At 44.7% G+C, this 20542-nt stretch overlaps 1 protein-coding gene across 1 annotated transcript in view; it reads right to left on the bottom strand.

Moving 5' to 3' along the window:
- Positions 1-20542, bottom strand: part of CACNA2D3 (calcium voltage-gated channel auxiliary subunit alpha2delta 3) — a 1156773-nt gene that overhangs the window by 623864 nt on the left and 512367 nt on the right. The window contains exon 9 of the mRNA XM_075321303.1: positions 16435-16509. Coding sequence (XP_075177418.1) covers positions 16435-16509 — 75 coding nt within the window. The remainder of the gene's footprint in view (positions 1-16434; positions 16510-20542) is intronic.

Genomic DNA, 20542 nt, shown 5'->3' with positions numbered 1-20542 from the left:
GCCCCTATTCTGTCATTACATACCCTGTGACAGAGATGTCTTATATTTCAGCCCTATTCACTGATGCAGTACCAGACACAGCCATTGACTGACAGGAGCGCTGCTGTCCAATTCACAATCTCATATAATCCCCTGAGCAATTTTACTATCTAAATCCAATAGATGAACCTTTATAAATCTCATCTTTGTGGATTCTGTGCTGATTCTGTGAATTGCTGGGAATCCTTTAGCAATGAGTAGAGTTTAATGTTCACGTTAACCTACTAAAACCATGGATCAACCACTCGAATCTCCAGTAGCCACGAGGCAAGCCCAGGCTTAGATTATCTACATAACGATGGCGGACATAAATTTGTTTAAGCTACTTAAGCAACAAATATGTCAGTAAATTACATGCAAAGTAAAAGGCTGTTGTATAATTAAAAAGGGTAATTCATCGCAAGGATGCGGAAAAATGCAGAACAGCAAATGGAAAGTGTCACTTGGAAAAATATGGATTGTCAAATCGCTGGATAGAAATCAGGTTCTGCCGGGGCTTGTGAGCTCAGCTGCATTGTTCTGATGCCACAGCTTATGGCATTTCTAGATCAATGGCTTCGGATTTGTTTATTGCTAATGGAAATAGGATTCTGGTAATTGCAATTTCAAGCGGAGCCATTTGGTAAATCATGACGGCGTATTTCACAATGCACCAACAATAACTTCAGTTTATTGAATTAGTTTCTTTAAATGAATTTGAAGAGTTATGATTACAATTGCCAACATTAAAGACAAGCATGAAGTTAAGAGGGTTGTCCATCACTAGGACATCACCTTCTGAATCCACATGTTTCCCCCAGGTAAAATAATAAAGCCTCCTGTACCAGAGCCCTTTCAGCAGTGTCTGGGCTCGCGGTGCCAGGGCTCACGTCTGATTGTGATGTCACCTGAGCCATATGCCCAACTAGTGTCGGCTAATAAGCTAATATATTTCCCCGCCTTCGGACCAAAGAGCAATAAACAGGAAGTGATCACAGCCGCCGTGCTCACTTCCTGTTGATTAACTTGTTTGGTCTGTAGGTGGGGATACAGAAACTGATGTTGATTGGACAAAGGGCTTGCGTGGCATCCCAACCCCAAGTGAGCCCTTGCACTGCAAGCCTGGATACCGACGCTGGCACTTGTAATAATTGGCTTTATTATTTTACCTGGGATAAACATGTGGAATCAGAAGGGATTGTCCGAGCTCTGGACAACTCATTTAAAGCCTCAAAAGGTTGAAAGTTCCCCATTTTCCATAAGACTATACTCGCCTCCCGTACTGGCACCCTTCCAGCGATGCCACAGCTTGCAGAGCCGAGGCTCACGTGACACGAGCCCCACATCCAATCAGCACCAGCTTCCTTCTCCCCGCCTTTGGACCAAACAATCAACAGGAAGTGAGTGCAGTTGATTAATGCATTTAGTCGGAAGGGGGGAAACAGAAGCCGGTGCTAATTGGATGCGGGGCTCGGGTGACATCTCACAACCATGTGAGCCTTGGCACCACAAGCCATGGTACCACTGGAACCGCACTGGTACAGGAGGTGAGTATAGGTGTTATTATTTTACCTGGGAGAAACGTGGAATCCTAGTAATGGACAACACCTTTAAGCCCTCCCCCCATACACGTCATGCCAGCCAAATCTGCTAATATCAATGGATTCAGCCAACAGTCCAATGTGTATGGAGACCAGGACAATTGATGGTCGGGGGAGTGAAACATCTACTTAATAATTATTCAGACCTCTCTGGTCTAGTGGCAGCGGAGCGCTGGCTGCAATTACAAATTAATTTGTTATACTCAAAATCAAAAATCCACCTTTCTGCAACTCCAATCTCTAATTATACAAATGTGATCGTTCCTCATACAGATCCCTGTAGTACAACTCATTCAATAAAGCAACACATTATTTTTAACCAATAGGAGAAGAAAAGAAATTGATATTTATATTTTAAAATAACATTTTTAAGACTGAAATATTCTATTATTGTTCTATTTTTAAAATTAGAGGGAATAGTTATTATTTTTGTCTTATGTCACATTTTAAACTGTAGCTTCTCAGAGCAACATTGTACAAAAAAATGAAATAATTCAACTTAGGGCTGCTCCTTCAGATATTACTTTTTTACAGGCGAGTACTACCTATTATTTTTAAGGAGAGAATTTGTATCTATAATACATACATAATATATTACAAATATATGGGACTCTTGAGATATTCTCCGAATGTGAGATGTGTTCGATATTGATTCGAATTTCGAAGCAAAATTGCAAATGCAAATCTTTAGGTCCAAGAAAAAATTTCACACCGCTCAGATGCCATCCGTGTGTCGTCCGGTTTTTACGGACTGGATGATTGGAGAAGCTAGAGAAAAAAAAATTCGGATCAAAACTGATGAAACTGAGACTAAACTCTGCTGAAACTCATACATGAAAAAAGGACGCACTTGTGTTGATTCTTACGACCTAAAAATTATTGGGTCGCACTGCCAATCGGTTTTGATTAAAAAGTCTAAATTTGCTAAATTCTAAGCCCAACCATGGACATAACCAACTGGCAGTAGTCAAAACAGCTGCTTAAGATACCAAGAACCTACAACCCATCTCTTCTCAAAGCTGGGATATAGTTACTGATTACTATAGCTGGTGCAGGAAATATGAGTAATGGGTAATAGATTGTGGATCATGTAGGTCCGTAGGATTACCAGAAGATCAAAGAGATGCAACAAACATTTCAACCAAGAGTTGGTATGTTGAAAGACACCAACAGGATCAAACTAATAAGCCAGAACAGATCAAGGAAAGATGGAAAGGATACAGGTATTATCTCTACAAGAGCGACTCGGTGATATGGGAAGAAACCGAAACTGGACAACTGGTCAATGGCCCAAGGACTGAACAAGATTGGTGTTTTTTTCTATTCCGAAGAAGGGAGACTCTACCGACTGTGGAGACTATCGGACTATTGCGCTCATACCTCATGCCAACAAAATACTACTGAGGATCCTACAAAGACAGCTACAACCTTACTGTGACCAAGAGCTGCCAGAGGAACGAGCAGGATTCAGAAAAGGCCGAGGAACAATAGATGTAATTACTAACATTAGATGGATGATGGAAAAGGCCAAAGAATATAACAAGAAGATTGTTTACGGTATGCTTCATCTACTACAACAAAGCCTTTGACTGCGTTGATCACCAGACACTTTAGAACAGCCTCATCAGGAACCTTTACATCCACCAAGAAGCAACAGTCCGGACGGAGCACGGTGACCCAGTTTGGTTCGAAGTAGAGTGAGGCGTCAGAGAAGGCTGCATCCGGTCCTGATTTCTCTTTAATTTATGTGGAAGCTATTTTCAGGAAGGCTGGACTTCCCGAATAAGAAGAAGTAATCAAAATTCCTGGATGAATCATCAACCTTATTAAATACGTAGCCGATACAACATTGAGAGCAACAAGTGTAGATGGAGTGAAGGACTTATTACGGAGAGTCAAGATGGAAAGCTCAATCATGAGACTCCTACTCCATACAAAGACGACAAAGATACTGACTACTGCCAGGTACGACCGGAACACATCTAAGATAGACGGGAACGAACTGGAAGTTGTAAAGGACTTAAACTTACTCAGATCAATGATCGCTCAAGATGCAGCAATGACATTTGAAGTAAATAGGATAAAAGCTATGGGCAAATCAACCATGAAGTCACTGCACAAGGTCCTCAAATCGATGAACATTTCACTGGTGATGAAGACATGGCTCATACATAGTTTGGTGTTTTCTAATCAACGCCTTAGAAATGTGGTGCTGTAGAAGGATGTTATCAATCTCATGGATGGCAAGAAGAACAAACAAATCAATTTTGAAACTCGAAGCAAGGATCACCAAGCCATTACTCATCTATACATCATATGAAGAGAGCAATCACTGGAGAAGGACATCACGGTTAGAAGAAACAAAGCAAAGAGGAAGATCAGCAATCCGATGGCTTGATTCTATGAAGACCCTGGTGGGCCTATCTAAGCAGAGAAGACCCTGGTGGGCCTATCTAAGCAGAGAAGACTCTGGTGGGCCTATCTAGGCTGAGAAGACCCTGGTGGACCTATCTAGGCAGAAAAGGCCCTTGTGGACCTATCTAGGCGGAGAAGATCCTGGTGGACCTATCTACCAGGCGGAGAAGACCCTGGTGGACCTATCTGGGTGGAGAAGACCCTGGTGCACCTAGCTAGGCGGAGAAGACCCTGGTAGACCTATCTAAGCAAAGAAGACCCTGGTGGGCCTATCTAGGCGGAGAAGACCCTGGTGGACCTATCTAGGCGGAAAAGGCCCTAGTGGACCTATCTACCAGGCGGAGAAGACCCTGGTGGACCTATCTGGGCGGAGAAGACCCTGGTGCACCTAGCTAGGCGGAGAAGACCCTGGTAGACCTATCTTGGCATAGTAGACCCTGGTGGATCTATCTAGGCAGAGAAGATCCTGGTGGACCTATTTAGGTGGAGAAGACCCAGGTGGACCTATTTAGGTGGAATAGACCCTGGTGGACCTCTCTTGGAGGAGAATACCCAGGTGGACCTATTTAGGTGGAATAGACCCTGGTAGACCTATCTAGACAGAGAAGACCCTGGTGGACCTATCTAGACAGAGAAGACCCTGGTGGACCTATATAGGCAGAGAAGACCCTGGTGGAACTATCTAGGCAGAGAAGACCCTGGTGAACCTATTTAGGTGGAGAAGACCCTGGTGGACCTATCTAGGCTGCAGAAGATCAATCTTCCTACAGAACGTTTATCCATCAAGTCACAATGGCTCCAGATGAAGCTGAAGGCTTTTAAAGAATAATAATAATAATAGAATTCATGGCAAAAAATGTTATTAACGCACTTGATGCAGAAAATGGTCTCCATCGAACTGTTATGTGGCATCATGGTTGCTAATTAAGCCCCAGACAAGCGCTTTAACACTACATAGCAATGATGGCAGGTTTACTAATGCAGCGAGAATATGATAAATTTGTCCTATTCCTTATTTTAATGGAACATTTCATTTTTATTTAAATTGCTCACATACAATTGAGTAAACTGCACCGTATGACAGAAATGAAGCCATTCTTCCAGTGGAGACTTTCCGTTCTATGCCGCATATCTCCTCGGCACCAATAAGGGTGTCATGATATTTGCTGCCTATACCGATCCCCAGTTCAGCCGAGGAGTGAAGCCGAGCCGGGATATATGTATGTATGTATGTATGTATGTATGTATGTATGTATGTATGCATGTATGAACACTTCAATACGCTTATTCCTGGGAGATATAATGAGCCGGGACGTGAGAGATAGATACAGTTAGGTCCAGAAATATTTGGACAGTGACACAAGTTTTGTTATTTTAGCTGTTTACAAAAACATGTTCAGAAATACAATTCTATATATAATATGGGCTGAAAGTGCACACTCCCAGCTGCAATATGAGAGTTTTCACATCCAAATCGGAGAAAGGGTTTAGGAATCATAGCTCTGTAATGCATAGCCTCCTCTTTTTCAAGGGACCAAAAGTAATTGGACAAGGGACTCTAAGGGCTGCAATTAACTCTCAAGGCGTCTCCCTTGTTAACCTGTAATCAATGAAGTAGTTAAAAGGTCTGGGGTTGATTACAGGTATGTGGTTTTGCATTTGTAAGCTGTTGCTGTGACCAGACATGCGGTCTAAGGAACTCTCAATTGAGGTGAAGCAGAACATCCTGAGGCTGAAAAAAAAGAAAAAATCCATCAGAGAGATAGCAGACATGCTTGGAGTAGCAAAATCAACAGTCGGGTACATTCTGAGAAAAAAGGAATTGACTGGTGAGCTTGGGAACTCAAAAAGGCCTGGGCGTCCACGGATGACAACAGTGGTGGATGATCGCCGCATACTTTCTTTGGTGAAGAAGAACCCGTTCACAACATCAACTGAAGTCCAGAACACTCTCAGTGAAGTAGGTGTATCTGTCTCTAAGTCAACAGTAAAGAGAAGACTCCATGAAAGTAAATACAAAGGGTTCACATCTAGATGCAAACCATTCATCAATTCCAAAAATAGACAGGCCAGAGTTATATTTTCTGAAAAACACCTCATGAAGCCAGCTCAGTTCTGGAAAAGTATTCTATGGACAGATGAGACAAAGATCAACCTGTACCAGAATGATGGGAAGAAAAAAGTGTGGAGAAGAAAGGGAACGGCACATGGTCCAAGGCACACCACATCCTCTGTAAAACATGGTGGAGGCAACGTGATGGCATGGGCATGCATGGCTTTCAATGGCACTGGGTCACTTGTGTTTATTGATGACATAACAGCAGACAAGAGTAGCCAGATGAATTCTGAAGTGGACCGGGATATACTTTCAGCCCAGATTCAGCCAAATGCCGCAAAGTTGATCGGACGGCGCTTCATAGTACAGATGGACAATGACCCCAAGCATACAGCCAAAGCTACCCAGGAGTTCATGAGTGCAAAAAAGTGGAACATTCTGCAATGGCCAAGTCAATCACCAGATCTTAACCCAATTGAGCATGCATTTCACTTGCTCAAATCCAGACTTAAGACGGAAAGACCCACAAACAAGCAAGACCTGAAGGCTGCGGCTGCATTAAGAAGGAGGAAACCCAGCGTTTGGTGATGTCCATGGGTTCCAGACTTAAGGCAGTGATTGCCTCCAAAGGATTCGCAACAAAATATTGAAAATAAAAATATTTTGTTTGGGTTTGGTTTATTTGTCCAATTACTTTTGACCTCCTAAAATGTGGAGTGTTTGTAAAGAAATGTGACAATTCCTACAATTTCTATCAGATATTTTTGTTCAAACCTTCAAATTAAACGTTACAATCTGCACTTGAATTCTGTTGTAGAGGTTTCATTTCAAATCCAATGTGGTGGCATGCAGAGCCCAACTCGCCAAAATTGTGTCACTGGCCAAAGATTTCTGGACCTAACTGTATATAGATATATATATATATATACAGTGCCTACAAGTAGTATTCAACCCCCTGCAGATTTAGCAGGTTTACACATTCGGAATTAACTTGGCATTGTGACATTTGGACCGTAGATCAGCCTGGAAGTGTGAAATGCAGCAAAAAAGAATGTTATTTCTTTTTTTATTTATTTTTTTAAATTGTGAAAAGTTTATTCAGAGGGTCATTTATTATTGAACCCCTCAAACCACAAGAATTCTGTTTGGTTCCCCTAAAGTATTAAGAAGTATTTCAGGCACAAAGAACAATGAGCTTCACATGTTTGGATTAATTATCTCTTTTTCCAGCCTTTTCTGACTAATTAAGACCCTCCCCAAACTTGTGAACAGCACTCATACTTGGTCAACATGGGTAAGACAAAGGAGCATTCCAAGGCCATCAGAGACAAGATCGTGGAGGGTCACAAGGCTGGCAAGGGGTACAAAACCCTTTCCAAGGAGTTGGGCCTACCTGTCTCCACTGTTGGGAGCATAATCCGGAAGTGGAAGGCTTATGGAACTACTGTTAGCCTTCCACGGCCTGGACAGCCTTTGAAAGTTTCCACCCGTGCCGAGGCCAGGCTTGTCCAAAGAGTCAAGGCTAACTCAAGGACAACAAGGAAGGAGCTCCGGGAAGATCTCATGGCAGTGGGGACATTGGTTTCAGTCAATACCATAAGTAACGTACTCCACCGCAATGGTCTCCATTCCAGACGAGCCCGTAAGGTACCTTTACTTTCAAAGCGTCATGTCAAGGCTCATCTACAGTTTGCTCATGATCACTTGGAGGACTCAGACAGACTGGTTCAAGGTTCTCTGGTCTGATGAGACCAAGATCGAGATCTTTGGTGCCAACCACACACGTGACGTTTGGACACTGGATGGCACTGCATACAACCCCAAGAATACCATCCCTACAGTCAAGCATGGTGGTGGCAGCATCATGCTGTGGGGCTGTTTCTCAGCCAAGGGGCCTGGCCATCTGGTCCGCATCCATGGGAAGATGGATAGCACGGCCTACCTGGAGATTTTGGCCAAGAACCTCCGCTCCTCCATCAAGGATCTTAAGATGGGTCGTCATTTCATCTTCCAACAAGACAACGACCCAAAGCACACAGCCAAGAAAACCAAGGCCTGGTTCAAGAGGGAAAAAATCAGGGTGTTGCAGTGGCCTAGTCAGTCTCCTGACCTTAACCCAATTGAAAACTTGTGGAAGGAGCTCAAGATTAAAGTCCACATGAGACACCCAAAGAACCTAGATAACTTGGAGAAGATCTACATGGAGGAGTGGGCCAAGATAACTCCAGAGACCTGTGCCGGCCTGATCAGGTCTTATAAAAGACGATTATTAGCTGTAATTGCAAACAAGGGTTATTCCACAAAATATTCAACCTAGGGGTTGAATAATAATTGACCCACACTTTTATGTTGAAAATTTATTAAAATTTAACTGAGCAACAAAACTTGTTGGTTTGTAAGATTTATGCATCTGTTAATAAATCCTGCTCTTGTTTGAAGTTTGCAGGCTCTAACTTATTTGCATCTTATCAAACCTGCTAAATCTGCAGGGGGTTGAATACCTCTTGTAGGCACTGTGTATATGTATCTATATATTTATCTCTCATGTCCCGGCTCATTATATCTCCCAGGAATAAGCGTATTGAAGTGTTCAGTGTACTGTAAGAATGTATCAAATAAAAAGCTCAAACTTGTTTTGTGTACAAAATTGTATCCAATTTGGGTTTCACGGACTATGAATTTTAATGACGCCGTGTTCTTTGCTCGCAGGCTCGGCATTGAGCAGATGCTGGTATGTGACGGTGAGGAAATGATGAGTTAATGACAAGTTCTCCGGTCGTGATGCTGCGGAGATACCGTCCTCATCAGTTTTATTTCAGACATTTCCGTTGTCCTTTGAAATGAACGTTCCGCTAAAGTAAAGATCAATCGAAGTCTCCGGTTTCCATTCACGTCCCTCTATTATAGACGAGGGCTCTGTGTAATGTCACTGATGCCGGCAAAGAAGTGTAGGTAAGTGATCGTGACGGCGAAACCTATGGATAATTTGGCGGCTCTCGCAGCTGTGATTTCCGATGGTATTCAGGGATGTATCAAAAGTACAGAAAAATGAAACATATTAAACTACGATGAAAGGTGCAAAGGTATTTCTGCAAATATCATGTGACTTACAAAGCCCTCTGTAACAGGGGAAATCAACACCCCTGCGACAAGGCACTGCCGGAATGTTCCGTCTAAAGGGAGCAGCTGCTGAAAGATTTGCTATTTCTACAAAGCCCTCAATAAAGGGAAACCATAAAGCTAATGCTCATTCATCTCTTAAATACCAGCAGTTATTTCACATCATAAATGAAACATGTCCAGAAATGTAAATACTGTGTAGTCTCCATTATATACTTTGCAGAGAACGAAGACTCCAAATAAGAAGGCGATAGTATCAACTATGACGAATGCAATACTTAAAGGGGCAGTCTGGACCATGAAGTCATCTATACGATTGGTCAGTGACACCCCCACTCATCAATTGTTATCATCTCTGTTAAATAGGAGATGATCATTAGTACCCGGCAGTGGCATTTACACCGAGCTGTTTAATGTTTACCTCCCGCCACCAACAGAGTTGCTAGTAGATGACTGAAAGGGGTAGTATATGTCTTTTCCCTACCAAATTCATACTGATGACCTGTACAAAGGATATCATATGCAAAGAAAACCCCTTTAATACCTTAATGATATATGATGTATGATGTATACAGCTCCCTGAGGAAGTCACGAAACACGTGTCGGGGTCGGCAGCGGATACACCGACCACTTGGACCATACAGTCCTACATACTGAGGTATATCCATCTAGTGATTTGCCTGCCATTACCAGCAGACATCTCCTTTGGCGATTTTTGACTACCCCATTCCCTCTATTTAGATATCACCCTGCAGGTATGCTATTATATTTCAATATAGCTTACTATCTTTTCTTACCTCGACCATCAACATACATTTATTGTATTTTTGCATATTTGCACAGCACTTTCTGCACTTTCTTTACATGTGTATGTTGTATGGTAATATGTAAGGTTCTGTATATGCACTGTCACTTTAGACTTGTTTCCGCTGCTACAATCTCGGAATCTCCCTGCCTTTTATTACTACTGTGTTGTTGTTCCATGTTTATTAACCGATTAATTCAATAAAATAATTTTATATTTCATTTTTTTTGTTTCGGTCACTTCTTCTCTCCACGGGTTATATGCCTATAGTATTATAGTGACTTATTGCTGAGTTATTGATTATACCCATAATGTGAGCCTACATCTTTGCTGGCAGATGATAGTTGGGATAGTCACTTATCATCTGCCTTTAACAGCCACGAGTGGAGTGGAAAAACAAGCCTCGTGAAGTCATGTATTGTGGATTTTGACTTGTGTTTAGGATGATATCCATTTGTAGAAGCCATCCTCTTTTCTCCTCTTTTCTCCTCTTTTCTCCTCTTTTTTCTCCCTTTTCTCCTCTTTTCTCCTTCAACTTTTTACAGATGGTGTTATTATGTTTGCATCAAGAATTTGTTGAAATTTCATTGAATCCATTCTTCCCTCTACCTGTGAAACTCAACCCCAAAGCATGATTGATCCACCCCCATGCTTAATGGTTGGCGAGATATTCTTTTCCTGAAATTCTCTGCCCTTTTTTCTCCACACATATCTTTGATTATTGTAGCTACAGAGTTCTATTTTAACCTCATTGGTCCACAAGACTTGTCTCCAAAATGCCCCAGTTTTGGTTAGATGCTCTCTTGCAGACTTCTGACGCTGAGTTTTATGGTGAGGATGAAGGAGAGGTTTTCTTGTTTTCTTCTGATCACTCTTCCATGAAGGCCATATTTGTCTCAGTGTCTCTGAACAGTATAGCAATGTACCACAACTCCAGAGTCTGCTAAATCTTCCTGAAGGTCTTTTGCAGTCAAGCAGGGGTTCTGATTTGCCTCTCTAGCAATTCTACGAGGAGCTCTCACGGAAATTTAGCTTAATCTGCAAGACCTTATCTTGACCTCCACTCTTTCTGGTAACTGTCATTTAATTACATTTCAAACTGAGGAATTGGCAACTTGAAAACACTTTGCTATCTTCTTATAGCCTTCCCTTGCTTTGTGGCCTCTACCATTTTCAGAGTGCTAGGCAGCTGCTTAGAAGAACCCATGGCTGCTGTTTTTGGCACAAGGTTAGAGGAGGCTGGGTTTTTATAAAGCTATGAAATTTGCATCACCTGCCTTTCCTAAATATGATAATGAACAAGCCATAACCCTAACATGCTAATTAAGGTCTGAAGCCTCGGTTAAAGTTATTTGAGCACACAGATTTCCAAGGGTGCCCAAAATTTTACATCGGCTTATTTCCCCTTTTCTAATTTTTAAAATGTTAAAAGATTTCTTTCATGCCTAAAATACAAAGGAAATGTGTTACTGTATCTTTAACTTATTGTCTTTTACTGATCATTTCATCTTCAACTGGCTTAACTATTCCCAATGGTAATTTTGACCAGGGGTGCCCAAACTTTTGCATGCCACTGTATGTGCTCATGAGAAAAAAAGAATGCAAATAGGAATAGAATAAAATAAAATAAAGATCAATATTTTTGCCTCTTTTACCAAAGTCATTCTTAATTTTGAAACATTACAATGATGAAAAGTGAATTCTCTGTATGGTACGGATCCTTTCTCTCTTCTACCCGCCACGATATATTCCAAAAGAACGACTCAAATTTTCCACTCACTGTTTGTCAAACAACTTCATCTCATGTTAAAAAAGGGACACAAAAAAAATAAAAGATAAGGCAACTTGAAGATAAAAAGGATCACGTCTTTTCATTATCAATCAGTGTGACACCGGGAAGAATCCATCTGTTGTTGGGAGATAGGGACATTATGACACAATTGATGGCCAATTCACCAGCGAGGAGCACAGTCAATGTCAGGTCAAGTTGCTTAAGATAAAAACAAAATGCGCACAAATCCCCAGGACGTCAATGTGCTCGCAGGTTATTCAAAAGGGGCTTTGCTTTTCAAATGTATCAACTATCAGAGATCTTAAAGGCAATACATTAAAAAATAAGAGACTTTGTTTTTAAAAATGGGAATTTAAAAGGAATGTATCACCCTTTTTAGTTGTCCTATCTAAAATAGTGACAGAGATCCTAATTCCAGTGAAATCAATGAACTTGTCAAGGGGCTGTAAAGATGAAACAGGGGCTCCTAGGCTGACCCTAAGACTGGGCTCCCTGCTCTGTCCCTTATCTCGAAGGTAGGCTTGAGGGTAGGCAGGATCGAGCCTCCAACATGGCCCTGTCTCCTGTCCAAGCCCTCATACAACTTCACCCCACCCAAGGAACGGGCTGGAAACCCAGTGTGATGCCGAGCACCAAGGTGTAAGGAGATGTTAGACCACTAGGAGTCACTAGATACCCCAGTGGAGGAGATCTGCAGGGAAGTCGAACATGTCAGGGGTCAGGAGCCGGGAGTTCACGTCAGTAACAGAGGGAGAGAGAGACGCTGAAGTCAGTGTGCGAGACGAGAGCCAGTAAGTCATGTAAAGTACCAGGAGGAAAGCAGAGACGGGATCAGAATACAAGCTGAGGTCGGTATTCAAGAGGACAAGTCAAGTAAATGGGAGGGAGTGGAGGCGGGAGTCAGGAACAAGCTGAAGATCAGGGAGGCAGGAAGACAAGACGCAGTACAGGAGGAGACATGACGGGATACTAAGAACTAGGAAGCGAGACAAGATCAGGTCAGTCACTTACGGGAACTAGAGACGTGCACTGATAAACAGGAACTATCACTGGTGAAGTTCCGGGTGGGCTACCTCCCGGATAAAGTAAGCCATACCCCGGAACAAGGCTGCAAAGAACAGACCCTTCTCACACCACATAGGACTTAGACCGGGGAAAACAAATTCAATGGAAGAAAATATGTGGCCCAGTACATGCTCTGCAGGTAACCAAAATCCAACAAATAGGCACAGACAAGGGTAAACCAAAACTCATGCACACAGCACTCAAACACAAAGGAAGGACAGTATGTGAACTGGGGATTAACACAAAAGGGGAAGGAAACAAATACACAACTGGAGGACTCACACCGCGCAGAACCGCAACTTGGTGATCACCATAGAACTGGGTAACCACAGAAACTGAGGAAGCATAAGCTATATCCGGCACTAAGCTCCAGAATCCAGAACATTATAAAGGCTGGAGATGGTCATCAGCAGCCTGAGTTTGCCAGCAGCTGATCACAGGCCAGCCAGAATTAACTCCCACTGTACTGGAGAGCGGTCAAGCCAGAACTAGCCGATACCCATGACAGGCTATCCAACTAAGTGAACCCAGGCAGTTTGTCCGACTCAGTACAACGCATGATAGAACTCCCATTGGATGTAGTAATCCTAAGACCCAATATTGACTCTTTAGCAAAGCTTGCCCATTGACTTTGGATGAGACGGCCAACTGGAAACTCGATTTGAAGACACATTTTTGTGGTGTTTTCCCTTCATCAGTGCAAAGCAGGATATCTGATTGCAGTGCTGGAGACAGATAATCATAAAAACTGTGGCTAGCCTAAGCTAACCATCGCTGTACAGCCATTTCTTTATGTAAAGTATACAAAGAAGCTGCCAGTCAGCAGCTGATGGGCAGGGTGAGCCACATAAATACTATGAATCCTGACACAGACATTTTTATAAGATATTAATAAATACTAAATTAATTTAAACTGTTTTCATCGTCGTAAAAATAATATTGAAAAAATGTTGCAAATTTTGCAACAAACACTGGTGCACAACTCTCTAAACTGACTCATATGTCATTGCTGCCATTAAGCAGGTCGTGAGTAGAGATGAGCGAACCCGAGGTCCGGTGATCGTACCAATGACAGAGGTTACAAAAAAACAGAGTTCGGGATTGGAGTTTGGGTCCTTTACGTATGCTGACCACTCGAGCGAGCATCGCTGTGTTTGGGTACTTTCGGAAGTCAGACATGCTACGTGCTGCGCTATTTTGTCACAGCACCTCATTCTGCCAATCAGTGAGGATCTTCTCCTGCGGGGCCGCATGTGCTCTATGCAGGAGACCACAGTTGACCATGCCCACGATCAGGGTCCTGGACGCAGCATCTCTTCTCCCGCGGGGCCGCGTGTGCTCTACGCAGAAGACCACAGTTGACCATGCCCACGATCAGGGTCCTGGGCGCAGCATGATCTTTTCCTGCGGAGCCGCAAGAGTTCTCCACAGAAGACCACAGCTGCCTGTGCCCATTATCAGGGTCCTTGACGCAGCATGTCCTCTATCCGTCAAAGACCGCAGCTGACTGTACCCACAAGCAGGGTCCTGGGTGCAGCATGTCCTCTCCTGTGGGGACGTGAGTGCTCTACGCAGGAGACCACAGCTGACCATGCCCATGATCAGGGTCCTGGACACAGCATGTCCTCTCCTGCGGGGCCAGCCCATGAGTGCTCTCTGCAGAAGACAGCAGCTGACTGTGCTCACAATCAGGGTTCTTGACGCAGCATGTCCTCTCCTGTGGGGCCACGAGTGCTCTCTGTAGGAGACCGCAGCTGTCCGTGCTCATGATTAGGGTCCTGGACACTGCATGTCCTCTCCTGCGGGGCTGTCAGTGTTCTCCTCAGGAGACCGCAGCTGCCTGTGCCCACAATCAGGGTCCTGGACGCAGCATGTCCTCTCCTGCGGGGCCGCGAGTGCTCTCTGCAGTAGCGGCCCCTGGGAAGTGTGTCACCGGTTGCAGCGGTGACTGGGGTCTCGGCCTCCTCCGCCACCGACTCTTCCTGCGACTAGTCCTCTCCCAGGGGCAGTACTGGATGGGGAATGGGGATGCTTCGAAGCACCACCTGTGGTATGCGGCCAGGAATTACCCGCCGCTGCACAGTCTCTCTCCGGGGCAGGGTTTATGTGCAACCGGGATGGTATCGCTCCCCACGGGTGGAGCGGGTAACCCCAGGAGGTTGGTGAGAATGGGGGCGGCGGTCCATGGGAGCAATTACTCACAGAGTTACCGGGTGCGGGTTCCAGTCACTTTATTCACTGGTTCAGGTGGTATCGCACCCCGGGTGCTGGTCCTCGCCATCAGAGACTCCGGTCGCTTCCCGGGCAGGTCAGAGGCTGGATCCGGTTTGATAATCTGTGACCTCTCTCCTCCATGCACAACTCTGTACTCTCCCCCGGTCCTGACTCGAACAGCCGGCTGCCGGAGCCTCTCGTGGGTCGGACTCCTATCCCTTTCCCCAGGCTCCCTCTCTGCTGTCGCGCCGTGGCCAACGTGACTAGGGCTCTGTACCTCTCTTGTGCTCAGTCCCATTCTCTGGCGACTACTCTCTTCTGGTCCACGATTACAGGTACCGGGTCCCGTCTCTATAGATGTTACTGGCCCCCAGCTTGGTGGTGCTGTCTGTTCGATGTTACATCCAGACAGCTCTGCTCTGCCTCCCTGAAGGCCTGATAGCCTCCCCTTCAGGAAGCTGCACACGTCTGCTCTGTCTCATGTCCAAGCTGTTCTGAGGTAAAGTGAAACTGTTTTCTACTCCTAACTGCTCATGCCGCCACCACTTTTGCAAGTTGCTATGGCAACCTGGGACTGCTAACTACTGGCTGAGTCACTTCCTGTGTCTGTAGAAACACTGTTAACCCTTTCCTAGTGACTGCTTCTCCCTGCTGTATGGTGGTGTGAGAGGTGTGTGTAGAACTTACTAGATTAGCATCTTGACCTGCCAGGGAAGGATATAATGATATACCCTGTAGCGACCAGTCTCAGGGGCGCTACACTTGTACTGCACAACGCAGAGTTTTGGAAGTAGCGGAAACATGCAACATCCAAAACGCTGCTATTACTGATCGTGGGCTTATACCCTAAACGATGACTCTGTTAAAACTGTAAAAGGATAAATATTGTAAAAAAAAATTATATTTTTGTAAGGGGTTATTTACCCTTGTCTATTTTCCCTATCAGCACTTATTATTATTTTTTTTTTTTCCTTTAAAGCTCCATTAATTCTGTATGTTTTGTATTAGCGGCGATTCAATGGTGCATTTCTCTATCTGGCCCCGTACATAGGATAAATACAAGTCAGACATGGCTTTTCTCTATGATTGCGGTTGACGTAAGAGAAGGCAGAGCCGCGGCGATCGTGTGACGGCCATGATGGCTTCTTTTTGGAGAGGTGTCTCAATGACGCCGCCCCTTTAACAAGTTGACAGAAGAAAAGTTTATTTTAAGGGTAAAAAAACCTCTCAAAATAAGGGTCAGTAAAGTTTTCAGAAAATAGATTTTTATTCTCCTCGCGTCATAAATTACTGTTATCATGAAAGCAATGACTGCACTTTCCATTTCTCTCCACAATTAGCCGCTTACCTCTTTGTTGTTTCTGTCCGCTTGTACTAACGTCCCATTCAGACACGGTTCCACGTATTGAATTTCTTCATTATACTGTAAAAGGAGACGACAAAAAGACGGTAAATACAACGGATGGAAACGTGTGACGGACTGAGAGTATTATCCATCGGAACGTCTAATACCACAATAGTGACGACATTGATACATTGAGTAATTATTGGTAAATGGAGAAGCATACAGTAGCTGCGAGCGTGTTATGGTCACACTACGAGCGCGGAGAGCGAGTTCAGACCAAAAAGGAGTTTAATGCACATCGAAAAAACACTAAACCAACACCACAAACAGGGGGGAACACCGGGAACACAATACCACGGAGGTCCCTGCCGCTAGGGAAAGGGTTGAGGGGGCATCTCCTGAACTCACCTCAAGCTGACTCCTGAGCTCCCTAGCATCCTTGTACAGGTTCTTTCAACCTGTCTGCGAGCAGGATACCTTGGGCCCTCAGCTGGACCTAAACTCACCCTGCTTAGTGGCCTACGAGTTCACTATTCTTGCCACTACAATACAGAAACACAAGGAAAGGAAAACAAACAGAGGAAATACCGCAACACAAAAGGATAAAGGTCGGCTTCTGAAATGCTTCAACTCAGCTCCTTCCACCAAAGGGGCCAGTATACAAATGGATTTGTATCAACAGCAGGGATTGCTGGGTAACACCTCTATTTAAACCTGACAGGTGTGACTACACAGAAGTTGCAAGTGAAGCAGTAGGATAAAGACTGCTGAAGGAGCTACCAACAGCGAACTGACATTAACCATTTAGGTATCAAAGGAAACAAAACCACATTTAAATAAGGGGCTCCAGTCCTCGAGCTGCCAGTAGTCTTTGAAAACAGGGAGACGACCGTGACTGTTATCTAGTAGTGGGAGTAGGCATAGTCCCCCATACATAGGAACACATAGCTCAGCACTCTTACATTCTGTATGGGAGAGCCAAGGGCATAACTATAATAGGTGCATGGTCTGCAATTGTACCCGGCCCCTGGAGACTAGGGGGCCCAAAACTTTCCCCTTTGCCTCATATGAAAAGACTACTATTGTTAAAGATCTGAGGTAGTTGGGCGCCTGTTGGAGATTTTGCATTGGTGCCCAAAAGCTTCAAGTCACACACTAGGGAGAGCCACCGTCCGACTCCTCTGTTAGCGGATTATAACCACGCTGAACAAAAGGTTCCCTTCAAAATCCCAATGGTCGGATCCTTCTCTTCCCCAACATCATTGGGTTCGGCTTTTACTTTTATCTAAGGTACTGTGATATACAGTAATGTAGTCAGTGACGGCTGCTGGATAGTAGTAGACAGATACCAGGAAATTCTCCGAAGCCGGTAATCTATATCACAATGCTACAATTCTCTTAAAGGTTCTCCTCGAGAAAGCTATCTAGGGTGCTTTGTACTCGTGGAGCTCAGTCAAGTATCGCGGATGCTCGGATATTTTGTCAGTGAAGCAACAACCCCAACGCACAGGCTTGATGTGTGCAGGTGCCCAACGGAGAACCATTCACAGTCCCTGAACGGCTCTCACTGGGGGTAAACCAAGATTCTCCGATGCAGTGTTTCCAAAAACAAACCCCACCCTCCCTTTCACTGGAGATTCTTAGTTTATGGCTGGCTGTATGTGGGCGGAGACTCAAACAGGCCAATCATTGACTTTCCATAATGCCCGTCACTCACGTTGAGTTCATCCGAGCGTCTGACCGGCTCGACTCGAGTAACTAGCATTCGAGCATTTTAGTGCTCCCCATCAGTAGTTTTCAGTAGTAATGAGTGAGCACTATTATGCTCGAGTCCTCAGTATTCATAACGAGCCATTGGATGCTTGAACAGGCGTGACTCGTGTACCCAACTATAATGGAAGTCAAAGGGGACTTGAGCACTTTCATGGAAGAGTTCACGGAAAAATGCTCCAGTTCCCCATTGACTTCCATTAAACTTGGGTACTCAAGTCGCACAAATCCAAGCATCCAACTGCTTGTTACAAGTTCCGAGCTCCCGAGCATGGTAGTGCCCGCTCATCACTAGTTACCAGTACTGAGCACCCGAGCATGGTAGTGCCCGCTCATCACTAGTTACCAGTACTGAGCACCCGAGCATGGCAGTGCCCGCTCATCACTAGTTACCAGTACTGAGCACCCGAGCATGGCAGTGCCCGCTCATCACTAGTTACCAGTACTGAGCACCTGAGCATGGTAGTGCTCGCTCATCACTAGTTACCAGTACTGAGCACCTGAGCATGGTAGTGCCCGCTCATCACTAGTTACGAGTACAGAGCACCTGAGCATGGTAGTGCCCAATCACTAGTTACGAGTACTAAGCACCTGAGCATGGTAGTGCCCGCTCATCACTAGTTACGAGTACAGAGCACCCAAGCATGGTAGTGCCCACTCATCACTAGTTACCAGTACTGAGCACCCGAGCATGGTAGTGCCCGGTCATCACTAGTTACGAGTACCAAGCACCCGAGCATGGTAGTGCCCGCTCATCACTAGTTACCAGTACTGAGCACCCGAGCATGGTAGTGCCCGCTCATCACTAGTTACCAGTACTGAGCACCCGAGCATGGTAGTGCCTGCTCATCACTAGTTACCAGTACTGAGCACCCGAGCATGGTAGTGCCCACTCATCACTAGTTACCAGTACTGAGCACCCAAGCATGGTAGTGCCTGCTCATCACTAGTTACCAGTACTGACCACTTGAGCATGGTAGTGCCCGTTCATCACTAGTTACCAGTACAGAGCACCTGAGCATGGTAGTGCTCACTCATCACTAGTTACCAGTACTGAGCACCCGAGCATGGTAGTGCTCACTCATCACTAGTTACCAGTACTGAGCACCCGAGCATGGTAGTGCTCACTCATCACTAGTTACCAGTACTGAGCACCCGAGCATGGTAGTGCCCGCTCATCACTAGTTACCAGTACTGAGCACCCGAGCATGGTAGTGCCCGCTCATCACTAGTTACCAGTTCTGAGCACCCGAGCATGGTAGTGCCCGCTCATCACTAGTTACTAGTACTGAGCACCCGAGCATGGTAGTGCCCGCTCATCACTAGTTACTAGTACTGAGCACACGAGCATGGTAGTGCCCGCTCATCACTAGTTACCAGTACTGAGCACACGAGCATGGTAGTGCGCGCTCATCATTAATTTATGACTATTTGCAAATTTCTTCCAAAGGCTTTTAAGTTGGGTTAACATTACTAATATTGCCATCTTCCATCTTTTCTTTCCTCCCTTATGTCGCTGTAATTCTCGGTAATGTTCCCTTCTCAGCTGATATTTTAAACTTTCGGATTTTGAGCACAAGCTTTCCATTCCTGTTCAGCATTTTGGGCTGAATGTGTGACCTCCATTGCTCCACATCCATTGTCTCAGCCCTGTACAGATGGTGAAGTTAACACTCGGCGTCCTGTAATAATACTCGCTGCTGCAATTTACTGCATGATTTGGTGTTTTAGTTCAGAGGGAATGTAGAATGCGCGTCTTTCATGTTCCGTCGCTGTTTGTCATGCGCTGCTGATCTGACCTTATGCAATACAAGCGCGGCCCATTAATCATCCGGCTTTATTCCTGCACCTCGTGTGACAAAGAACCGAAAAACCTCTGAACGCAAGAGACCGACATTTTAAACAACATTTCTCTCTGCGGCTTCTCTTTCAAAGTCGTCATCATATAAATTCAGATTTTCTTGCTCGGAGGAATATTGCTATTTAAGTGGAAACCGTTTTCCTTTAAACGTCCTCCTGGTTGGATCTAGTAGTGGAGACGGGCGACTCTATTATCTGTAATCCCCTCTGAGATGAAATCTCTCCTCTGAAGAGTCCATTACGGCTTTATACGTCCGGGCGATGCTAGAGACTGTAAAATCCTCTGCATTGAAGTGGCGGATGGGTAAAGTCTATGCGCGGACACAGGTGACCACCGGATAACATATGGTCATCAGCGGCTCCTAGCGAGCCATGGCTGGGGGTGGTCGTTATACGCAGAACTTGGTGCCTACAGAGTAGAAGACCCCTCCACCAAGGGAGCGGACACAGGTGGTATATTGTATGGAGAAGAGATAAAGTC

The sequence above is a fragment of the Anomaloglossus baeobatrachus genome, chromosome 8 (genome assembly GCF_048569485.1).
Source record: "Anomaloglossus baeobatrachus isolate aAnoBae1 chromosome 8, aAnoBae1.hap1, whole genome shotgun sequence".
NCBI lineage: Eukaryota > Metazoa > Chordata > Amphibia > Anura > Aromobatidae > Anomaloglossus > Anomaloglossus baeobatrachus.
Note: the sequence above shows the minus strand (reverse complement) of the source record. Positions and strands in the feature narration are given on the sequence as shown.